Below are 12,225 nucleotides of genomic sequence, written 5' to 3' on the forward strand. Positions count from 1 at the left end.
GTAATTGTAATTAAATGTATTTAAGTACTATCTACAAGAATAATCTAGTACAGTCTAGTTACTTAAGAATTTCATATATAATTATATGCACTACTGGGTGTTTCTTTGTAATTGTTTGTCGTCAAATACATTTGTAAATTTCAGTCTAAATGGCAAAGTAAAATGTACAATTTTTTTTAATTCTTTCTTTTTGTGAGAAGCAAAACTGAAAACCATATATTTGCATATTGGGTGTGGCCTCTCCCTTACTTACCATCTTTGTGTTGTCTGTTGTCCAAAGCTACCTGATCCTGGGCGTGCAGTAATATAATATACATGTTGATTGCCAGCCCTCAGTGTTGTAGAGCTGTAAGAGCACATTAACTTTATTCTGTGTTCCTACTGATCACAGTATGCTGGCTTTGAGCTACAGAGTTCACTCTTTCCTGAGTTTACTCCTGTATTCCTCCAGTATTATACTGTCGGTATTGGCAGTTAAATAATAATATACTGAATATGTTGAGAATACCTATGGTTAACTTAAAATGATAAGTTATGTGAATAATACTAAAGTTGTACTAACTTGAAAGTGTGTGTTAAAATAAAGATGAATTGTTAGTTTATTTGACTAAACAGATCATTTTTTAAAAAGGACAAATTAAACACTTGAGTTGTTTTAACTCAGTGCTATTTAGTACTGTTAAGTAAACCATAAGTAAACACTGAGTAAAATCTAATTGAATATTGAATTGTTACAAAGTAACATTTACTGAAAAATTTGTAGTTAAATACACTTAGAATTATGAGTGAATATTACTTGAATATGTGCTCTTAAATTTACTTGCTGTTTTTACGTGAAAAAGGTTTCCTAACTTTTTTAAAGTAAATCATACTCAAAAATGTTTTCAGTGTAGCCTTTTCCACAGAGATCCATGTAAACACAACAGCGAGAAATGGATTAAATCGAGGAGCTAAAACTTACTGGTTCTCCTGTTTTTTTTTCAAAAGCAGTCCGGATGCAAGAGTAGAAGTGTGAAATATTTTTCACAGACGTCCCCCTGAGAAACTAATCCCATCCAGATAGGGCTTAGTTAGCTTTTTTGAGGTTATTAACACAAGGATTCACATACTTTTTCCACTAGCACTATGAGGTTTTTACGGGATGAAGATCACATCACATTTTATGACAAATTTAAGCAAAAATGTAAAAATTATCTGAATTATAAACTGATTCTTCAGTGTACACACACGTATGTAAGTGTATCACATCTGAATAGATATAACTGACCCATTTAATGTATAATAAAGATTTGTCTCATATTTGGTCTGTTGCTTATTTGCATTTTCTGCTTCATTTAGCTTGAATTTTGCCAGTTTTTGCCTCAACTTTTTTCACTAATTTTTATCCCATTTTCCCCCAATTTATAAGGCCAATTACCCAACCCACTCATTAGGACTCCCCCCTATCAGTAGTGATGACACCAGGAGGGTGAAGACTAGCACATGTCTCCTCCGATACATGTGAAGTCAGCCTCCGCCTCTGAACGCCTTTGAGCTGCTGCTGTTGATGCAGAATTGCCGAGTAGCATCACAGCGAACTCGGAGGAAAGTGCAGTGACTCGGTTCTGATACATCAGCTCACAGACACAGCCTTGTGCTGATCCACATCACCCTTTGGAGTGATGAGGAGAAAGAGCGACATCTACTGTACCCACCCAGAGAGAGCAAGACCAATTGTGCTCTCTCTGGGCTCCGGAAGCTGATGGCAAGCTGCATGACCGGGATTTGAATCTGTGATCTCCTGATCATCCTTGCCTTAACTTTTTTTAAGTTGTGGGTGTCTTAGTATCAATATAATGAATAAAAAAAAAACAATAGAGTCAACAACAAGTATTCTAGTTCAAAGTAAAAGCTAAATAAAACATATTTTAAGATTAATTTGATCATTTTGAATATTTTTTGATAAATATCTAAATTTATTCATGCCCTCAAAAGTTCTATCTACTTAATAATGTTTTGTTAAAAATACTTTGGACCAACCTAAAAAAAATGCTCTAATTTGTGACACCTAAATATATATATATTTGTTTTACTTATATTTATGATTTAGTTAGAATTTAACATTTTGATTTAAAATCAATGAATGTATTATTTAATCCAAGTACCAAAAAGTTCTTTAAGTTTTTTTTTTACACTTTTTTAAAATCTGAAACAACTGATTTTTTTTGTTACAGCAATGTATACTTTTACCTTTGAATAAATGAATTAAATAATTTGAATCCTGTTAGTTAATTTGATTAACTTTCCATAATTATCTTTTCAGCCAAAATGCATTATTTATTTATATATTTACTATAGTCATAAGTATTAAACCTATTAAATTATGTTAGAATAATTCAGAATGACTTAATATTCTAATATTAAGTAACAGTTGAACTGGGCAAACTTTCAAAGTCTCTAATCAGGCTTTTATTACTTAAGTGAAAGCAATATAACTGTGCAGTTAAACAACTATGGTCTTATAACTTGCTCTTACAGCCTACAACACTGCAAACAAGCTTCTAACCATTATATAAAACTTCCCTCAGTAGCTAAAAGAAGATACACTAAGGGGAACAACTTCACAATGATTGTGAGGGAGGTCACGCCCTTTACGTGTAATAGTGGTGACGGGAGCCAATGGGAAAAGTGTGAAACTGAGTGACAGAAAAACTCCAGGAGGTTAATTTATTCATTTTTAGTTGTTTTAATAGGGAACGGATTTGCTTTTAGGCAAACTGAGAAAAACATGTTTGAACCAGAAATCATATTTTTTAATTAGACCAACATAAAAATGCACTTTAAATCAATTACATGTTTTTTACACTTCTTTCAGTGTAGACTACAGGCTCTTTATTGGATAACACAGTATGTAATGTGCTGTATGAGCATTACGCAGAAAAAAATACTACCCACCTCATTCCACACAAGCAAAAAAAACACTATCAGACGAGCGGATCACAGAACAATGAGCAAAACCAGAAGTGATAACCATCGTCCCCGAGACTAAAACACCCAGCCAGTACGCTCCGGAACACTCCGGGTGGAGACGCGGGCCTCCCATTCTGGTTGACTGAATGTGTCAGCTCAAATACAGTGTGTTCACAGCTAACGCTAAAAACCATTAGCCTGGGTTTCAAAACAAGATCATTGTGTAATGACTGAAACACTGTGGGGGCTCTAAAACACTGAGGCTCTATCTTACACCATGCGCAAGGCACGTCGCGATGCTCCTTACTATCTTACACCCCACAAACAGTCTATTTTTACACCTTGTACCTACATCATTTAAATAGCAACAGCACGTATACACAGCACATATATCTACACTGATGGGTGTGGTGGTCTGGACATGAGGTGAGTTCAGGTACATTTCAGGTTCATTTCTGGTGTATTGCTATCTTGGCAATGAAAAACACAGGTCCGCTCGTTACACACACACACATATACAGGCAGCGGTGTGCAAACCCAACTTTTACACCAACAATAAACAGCATACCATATTTTTCTCACTATAAGGCACATCAGATTATAAGGCGCAGTATCAATAAACAGCTATTTCTGGTTGATTTTGCACATTTTGTGACACTTGTAAGGAACAGGGGTGTCGTCATGTTTTCCTTCTAATTCAGCAGGTCTCGCCGCTGGGTGGCCAGAAAAGCTAGGCTAAGCTAAGTAAACAAAACTGTGTTCTAAAAAAACAATTTCTTTTTAAGTGAAACGAGTGCTGGATGTTAATCTACACAGATTTCTCCTCTGAAAACTGTTTATTTGGGTGAGTAAAAAGCTTCTGATTATTTTCAGTAAGCTTAGATTCCCAGATTCCCAGTAAGGCTAGCCGCGGTTAGCTGCTAATGCCACTCGACAGCCAGGGCTACAGTCTGATAATTCTCACCTCTGAATATACAAAAGAGATAGCGCTTAGCGTGGTTAGCTGGTAATGCTAATGCCGCTCCAGCAGTGCTAGCCAGGGTTAGCAGCAGGCTACAGTATGATATACTCACTTCTGAATGGCAAAAGAGCTAGAGCTAGCGCGGTTAGATTTGATAAACTGAATCTCCTGTATAACTCTGTACTTCAGCAGAGTGGCTTTACTGCTCCTTAATACCTGAGTGGTAAAATTCATACAGAAGACACACCAGATTTTAAGATAAACTGACGATTTTTGAGGAAATTAATTGCTATTTCTATAAAAGACCTGCTCACATGTTTTCACAGTGTAAGCGAGCAGGTTAGTTTCCTCTGCTGAGAATCTCAGAAGCACTGCACCGTTAAAATACCAATCCATCCAAGTCAGAGAGCAGGTTGCTTAAATACGGCCCTGTAGGCTATATATAACACTCAGCACACTGAACCTAGTATCAGTCAATGAATGAATGAATCAATCAATGAATCAATCAATTAATCAACTTGGAAGTACGTTTCCAATTAACACGGACTGAAAAAAAAAAATTACTTTAATCACAATTTAGAATTTTGCAAAAATAACTACATATAAATAAACAAGATAAAAACAAATGAAAAACAAAACAAAAGAAAACAGTAGAGAAAACAGTAAAGAGTAGCTAATATAAAATGATATAGGTTTAATTAATAAGAGAACAATATGTGATGAAATTTAAAACAAAAAGTAAAATCAGTTAAGGAAACTAAACTCCAGCTAAACATAACTATAAAATAAAATAAAATAAAATAAAATATAAGTCATGAAAATAAGAACAGTACTAATGAAAGTGAATGCTAAATATACTAGTATATAATATAAACAATAATCTAAACACTAGAGGTGCGCCACACTGTATCATGTGCAATAATAAAATACATGACACAAAACATTTTGACACAATAAAAAAAAATCCCCTTATGTTGATTATATAAATATTCTTGAAAGCAGTCTATTTTCTATATATTTTTTTTTTTGCTATTTACTACAGGCTTTTTATTGATTATCACAGTATGTAATGTGCTTTAAGATTATTACACAGAAAAAATAGTACCCACCTCATTCCACACACACACACAAAAAAACGCTATCAGTCGAGCGGATCACAGAACAATGAGCAGCAATGTTAGCAGATTACATGCATGCGCTAAATATACTGCACTTTAGTTTACTGCACCCCTAGATTATTTGTGTTACATGACATTACATTACAGTTTGTTGTTGCACTAATATTATTTCACAGTTTCTGTAATAGACAAATATTTATTGTTTATAGACAGATAGTGTTTGTTTCTACTGAATGAATGACACTTTTAATATTTATTTTGATGCAGAAGTCTATTCCTGGAATGATATTTGCTGAAATATTGAAGAATATTGCTTAAAATATAGTGATATTATTTTAGGACCATATTGCCCACCCCTACAGGGATCTAGAATGTGGCCAATTTGTTCACACAATTGAAGTATAGTGTATAAATTGTAGAAAGTGTATAACATGTATTTAAAGTGAAGATTTATATTCCTCTATAAGTGTTTTAATGTGTTCATTCAAAGTAAATCTTAAGAAATGTCTTGTTACACAGTGATTTTATAAACTTTTATCAACTACGCTGCATATACAAAAGGCATGTTAAACTAATATTGACCAGTGTACATGTAATGCCATTCATATGTTCATTTATAACTATGTTATATACAGCTCTGGAAAAAAGAGAGCACTTAAAAATTATGTTTCTTTGATTTTACCGAATTGAAAACCTCTGGAATATAAACAAGAGGAAGATGGATGATCACAAGCCATCAAACCAAACTGAACTGCTTGAATTTTTGCACCAGGAGTAAAGTAGCATAAAGTTATCCAAAAGCAGTGTGTAAGACTGGTGGAGGACAACATGATGCCAAGATGCATGAAAACTGTGATTAAAAACCACCAGGGTTATTCCACCAAATATTGATTTTTGAACTCCTAAAACGTTATGATTACGAACTTGTTTTCTTTGTATTATTTGAGGTCTGAAAGCTCTGCATCTTTTTTTTAGTTATTTCCGCCATTTCTCATTTTCTGTAAATAAATGCTCTAAATTAAAATATTTTTATTTGGAATTCGGAAGAAATGTTGTCTGTAGTTTATAGAATAAAACGACAATGTTCATTTTACTCAAACATAAACCTATAAATAGAAAAATCAGATAAACTGACTCAGAAACTGAAGTTCTCTTATTTTTTCCAGAGCTGTATATACAAAACTAATATAAAAAAAACACAGTCCATTCAAAAATTACTGCAACCATGAGTTCAAACTATTAATTTCTGCTGTAGACTGAAAACATTTGGGTGTAATATGAGAATATGAGACAAAAGGTCAACATTTCAGCTTTTATTTCCAGGTACTTAGATCTGGATCTGATATACTGTTCTGAAGACAGCAGCTTTTATCTGAACCCATCCACTTTTCTTGTGATAAAAGTATTGGAACATGTGACTGTCAGGTGTGCTTTGTTGAACAGGTGTGTTCTAATGATACATTGCTGTTCCAAGAAGTACAGAGACAAGTCTGTGGACTGACTATTTTAGTGATCTATAGACGAGATGTCAATTGCACATCGTGCAGCTGGATTAAGGACGTGTCGGTGTGTCTTTGGTATCGTGAGGGCTCAAAAACTACGCCTTGTGCAGATCAAAAAGCGTAAAACAGGGGTCGGCACTTAAGTTTGGGCACGGGCCAGATATTTTCCCAGCCATTACATAGCAGGCCACAAAAAAAAATCAGTTTTGGACAATGAAGCGTAATGTGATGAAGTGCTACAGACTAGTAGCTCTCCAGCCCAGAGGGTTGTTGAACCCAATTGCAAAACAGTTGATCTCAAAGCAGGTAAACCCAAAAAGAAAGAAAAAAAATAAAAATAAACGCACCACTCCTCACGCAGAATAGAACCCCTGTCATCAGGGTCATGGTCCAATACACTACCACTACCCCGGCTAGTGAATTGGGACACAGCCGGGAAAAAAAACACTCTTATAAGGAGATACGGAGCCCAAGTACGGGTGGAAAAATGAAAACGGGTGAAAACTAAGATCACACCAAGGGCAAAAGAGAGACGGGGAGGAATGTAAACAAAAGCTCACCATTATAGTTCAAACTACCTCACGGGCCAGATGTTTCATGCTTGCAGGCTACATCTGGCGTAAAAGGCATGAACTTATTTACTAAATAATAATGGGTGTGTTTTTGGCGTAATGTGAAATAAAGCAATCAGCGTTTCACTTGTCAATACCTTTAAGAGGCGGGTGAGCTCTGACTTTGGCGTGTTCGTATCTTAACAGCGCGGCGCTGACCTGCGAGTTCACGCTGTGAAGATACACCAGCAGCTCATTTAAAGGAAGAGCAATGTTATTTTATTCTTTATTCTGTTAATTGTTAAGTTAAATGCCATGTTCATTCTTTGCTGCACCTATAGTAATATAGGACTCTGATGATTGACTGTTGTCTAGGTTTATTTCAGTCAGTGGCGCATCTGTGTTTTCTGTCGCTAAAATAGAAACACTCCAGAAATGTACCTGAACAATTTACCTATCACTTCCAGACCACCACACCAGACCATCAGTGTAGATTTATTCCTAAACTCTGACACTATTTTAACATCATTTATGCAAGGTGTGAAAATAGACAGTTGACAGGGTGTAAGATAGCATTGAACATGGTGACGCACCTTGCACAGGGTGTACGATATGGCCTGAAGAAAAAGCATTGCAAAAGATGAATGCAAAAGTTTAGTGATGTCAGCGGTTCACAGATGTGATGCAAGGATTTTCAACTAAATATTAAGTCACTTAAACCTTTGTTCAGGTTTATCTGTTCCAGTACTTAAGACAGAAGTACAGGTTCAGACAGAAAGTTTTGAATCTTCTGAAGTGTGAATCAGATTCAGATATACAGGGGTTGGACAATGAAACTAAAACACCTGTCATTTTAGTGTGGGAGGTTTCATGGCTAAATTGGAGCAGCCTGGTGGCCAATCTTCATTAATTGCACATTGCACCAGTGAAGGTTAAAGGTCAGTTAGCAGGGTAAGAGCACAGTTCTGCTCAAAACACTGCAATGCACACAACATTATGGGTGACATACCAGAGTTCAAAAGAGGACAAATTGTTGGTGCACGTCTTGCTGCCGCATCTGTGACCAAGACAGCAAGTCTTTGTGATGCATCAAGAGCCACGGTATCCAGGGTAATGTCAGCATACCACCAAGAAGGATGAACCACATCCAACAGGATTAACTGTGGATGCAAGAGGAAGCTGTCTGAAAGCATAAAACCATGACAGAACTCAATGTGCACCTAAACTCTCCTGTTTCCACTAGAACTATCTGTCGCCACAATAAATTATTGTGGTCTAAAACCAGGTGTTTCAGTTTCATTGTCCAACCCCTGTATATACCTGGAAATAATTGTCTCATATTCTTCTTTTAATAACAAACAGAAATAACAGAATTTACTTCACTGTTTCAGTATTTCTGGAGGGGATTGAATATAACATAACAGGAACACACCTCAGAGCTCCATCAGACGCCGTGTTGTCCTCGCTATCTTCTAAAGACGTGCGCTTCCACCTGCTTCTCTTCCTCTCCAACTTCATGACCTCCTGAACAATCGCTGGAAGTTTTAGAGCCAGGGTGTCTTCAGCTCACACACACTTTCACACACACACACACTGCGCTCCAGTATCAATCAGCACACTCCAGCCTGCCCTGAGCCTCAGATACAGCTATATCCCTCTCGACAGCAGCGGTTCAGCACTGCTGAATGAGAGCTGGTCCTCATTAGGACGTGTGCAGGATTAGATTACCTCCTGTTTCCTTGGACACAGGCCTGTGGACAGTAATGGGGTAATGAGATCTAGTGCAAACAGAAAGAGGCGTTCCAGCTGAAGCCCCTGAGGCCAAATAGGTAGAACATTCCCTGGACTCAGAACAAAAGGCCATACAAACACGCAGCGGGCTCTCGACCACGGCCTCGTACTGAAGCTGTGCATTCACACTTCCCTCCAAAAGCACTGGAACAGAGAGGAACATCCCTTTATATCTGCTGTAGACTGAAAAACAAAAATCAAAAACAGTTCACCATAAGGTAAACTGGATTATAAGGCGCATTAGGCGACACTAGCAAGGAACAGGGGTGTCGCCATGTTTCCCTTAGAATTCAGCAGGTCTCTGTCGCTGGGGGGCAAGGCCTGTAAAGCTAAGCTAAGCTAAGTAAACAAAACTGCAATTCTTAAGAAAACCTTTTGAAAGTCAAATGAGGATGTTAATCTACACATATTTTTCTCTTAAAAACTGTTTGTTTGGGTGAGTAAAGAGCTTCTGTTTATTAACAGTAAGATTTCCATCCACAGTAAGATTTTAAGATGCCATTCGAGGAACAGAACAAAAATGTAATTCTTGAAAAAAAAAACATTATCTAAACATGTTTAAAGTCAAACGAGTGCTGAATGTTGAGCCTGTATTCCTTCATGCCAAACCGTACTGTATCTCATCTTGTATCCAGGTTAGAAAGAAGGTCAGGCGTGTCTCACCAACCCTGAGTTCAGAATCCAAGATGGCTGCACTGCACATCAACAGTAGTAAAAGCAATAGTTTTATATAGTTTATCATGACATCTATCTACAGTATGAAGAGAAACTATGTGAACCCTTTAGAATTTCATGTTTTCTCTTCATAAATTTGTCATACAATATTTTTTTAGCAATAACTCCAGTTCCTCTCTACCTGTAGCTCTGGATCATCCTGATCATTCTTCCTTTAAAACTGCTTAAGGTCTGTCGTATTCCTTGGATGCCACAAGTATACGTCTCTCTTAAAGTCAGTCTACAGCATCTGAGATCTAAGCTGTGAATTGTCCACTCCAAAGGCTAGGTTTAGATTTTCTTTTTTTATTTCTGTTGTGGACTTGCCTCAGTGTTTTGGTTCATTGTCCTGTTGCATTACCCAACTTCTTACAAAGTTTCAGCTGATGTACAGATACTCTCACATTATCCTGTAGAACATTTTGATACAGTTGTGAATTCATCTCAAAGATATCAATGATTGTAAGCTTGTTAGGCCCAAGTGCAATAAAATCAGCACCAGATCATGATGCTTCCTCCACCATGCTTTACGGTTGGGATGATGTTTTCATGGTGAGGTGCATGTTGTGCTTTTTTATGGCAGATCTTGCCAGTACCATTATGAGTGTTAATGTGCTCTTTTGCAAACTTCAGATGTGCATCATTGTTCTTTTGGTAGGCAGAGGCTTTCTTTGTGGTGTTCTACCATAGACACCCTACTGGTTTAAGGTTTTACAGACTGTAGACTCATAAACACAAATGTTAGCTTGTATCAGCGATGCTTTTATATCTTTGTCTGTCACTCTGGGTTGTGCTCTTGGGGTCATTTTGACTGGGAGATTTTATTTTCGTCACAAGATGACTAAAACTAAATCAAAATTTGTTGTCAAAATTAACACTGCAAACATCTCTTTCAGACAGCTTCCTCTTACAGCGTCCACAGTTAATCCTGTTGGATGTGGTTGGTCCTTCTTGGTGGTATGCTGACATTACCCTGGATACCGTGGCTCTTGATACATCACAAAGACTTGCTGTCTTGGTCACAGATGCGCCAGCAAGACGTGCACCAACAATTTGTCCTCTTTTGAACTCTAGTATGTCACCCATAATGTTGTGTGCATTGCAATATTTTGAGTAAAACTGTGCTCTTACCCTGCTAACTGAACCTTCACACTCTGCTCTTACTGGTGCAATAATGTGCAATTAATGAAGATTGGCCACCAGGCTGCTCCAATTTATTCATGAAACCTCCCACACTAAAATGACAGGTGTTTCAGTTTCATTGTCTAACCCCTGTAGATGTAAAATTGTAAAATCTAAAATCTGCAATCAAAATTGCAGATTATACAGATATAGAAGAGATTCCAGAAGCAAAAGACTTTAGCAGCAAAATCCACAGAAAAGCCACAAAAGCACAAAAACGAAAGCAAAGACTGGAAAAATAAGTGCAAAGAATAGTAAAGAACCAAGTATATTTATTTATTTTTTTGTTTTGGATTTGCAACATACACTTTCTAATTCTTAGATTTTTGATTGCAGTAAAACTCCAGAGATTTTATTCTGTATTTTTTTAAGTATGTTCAAGTGTTTGTACGTGGCGCGACTGGTAAAAAAAAATTCCACCCTCTATTATGAGTGGCCCCTTGATGGCCAAAAATCCAAGATCCTCCACTGCGGTCAATTCATTTGCTCTCACTTTCTCTCCTGAAGGCTGAACTGAACTGAACTGCACTTTTGCTCTGCTGTAACACACCTGACTAATTGCTAATGAAAGGGTACAGCATACCTGAGCAGGTGACTCAGGTGAGCTGGAGGAGGAAACACACAGTGCACGGAGCTTCCCCAGACCCTACAGAAACTTCAATAGTGTTTAAATGTGTAGAGCGTGAACAGCAGAACACACTTACATCAAAGTGCTATCACCATCTAGTGGATGATTGTGAAACTAGCATCAGTCAGCAGTGTAGACACACCCACATCACAAAGCAGGTTTCTATTGTTATGGAGGGCTCAAAATGAACCTGTGAAGTCACCTTTAAAATAATTACCTATTAGTTATTATGCTCCCTCACATGTAGTGTTTCTCAACCCTGCTTCTTCAGGAACAGTTCATAAAGAACTCTTTATAAAGAGGTATTTTTAATTTTTAAAAGCTACTAAACCCTAAAGTAAATTCTTCCATTAAAAGCTAAAATGTGACCAGTCCTGCTTAAAATACATGGTGGTTCCAGATGGGAATAAAATCACAGAGGACTCCCCATAAAAGAGAAAATTACCCCAGTACCCCCTGAGAAACTAATCCCGTCCGGATAGGGCTTTAGTGTGTGAACACTTTGGAATTCAACCAATTCAGATTTAACATCCCTAAAAAAATAACAAAAAATATGATCATTCATGTCTTCATTTAGAACAACCATGAAAATCTCTTAGTATTACTGAAAAAAAAGTATGTGAATCCTTGTGTTTTGACCTCAAAAAAATCTAATTAGTGTCTTGCTAGTTTGAAAGTGTGGATTATATCTAATTTGAGCTATAAAAACATTTAAAAGTTTTTGAGTTTAATGCTTATATATGTCATGCAACACCTAAAAGAGCTTTCAGAGAATCTGCAATAAAGCATTGTTAATTTACATAAAGCTAAAAAGGGTTACAAAATAATT

General features: G+C 36.8%; 1 protein-coding gene across 1 annotated transcript in view; it reads right to left on the bottom strand.

The window, feature by feature from the left end:
- Window positions 1–8,788, bottom strand: part of LOC111194595 (GRAM domain-containing protein 2B) — a 60,036-nt gene extending 51,248 nt beyond the window's left edge. Inside the window, exon 1 of the mRNA XM_022679305.2 lies at window positions 8,514–8,788. Coding sequence (XP_022535026.2) covers window positions 8,514–8,599 — 86 coding nt within the window. The 5' untranslated portion in view covers window positions 8,600–8,788. The remainder of the gene's footprint in view (window positions 1–8,513) is intronic.
- Window positions 8,789–12,225: the final 3,437 nt, after the last annotated feature.

The sequence above is a fragment of the Astyanax mexicanus genome, chromosome 4 (genome assembly GCF_023375975.1).
Source record: "Astyanax mexicanus isolate ESR-SI-001 chromosome 4, AstMex3_surface, whole genome shotgun sequence".
Lineage (NCBI taxonomy): Eukaryota > Metazoa > Chordata > Actinopteri > Characiformes > Acestrorhamphidae > Astyanax > Astyanax mexicanus.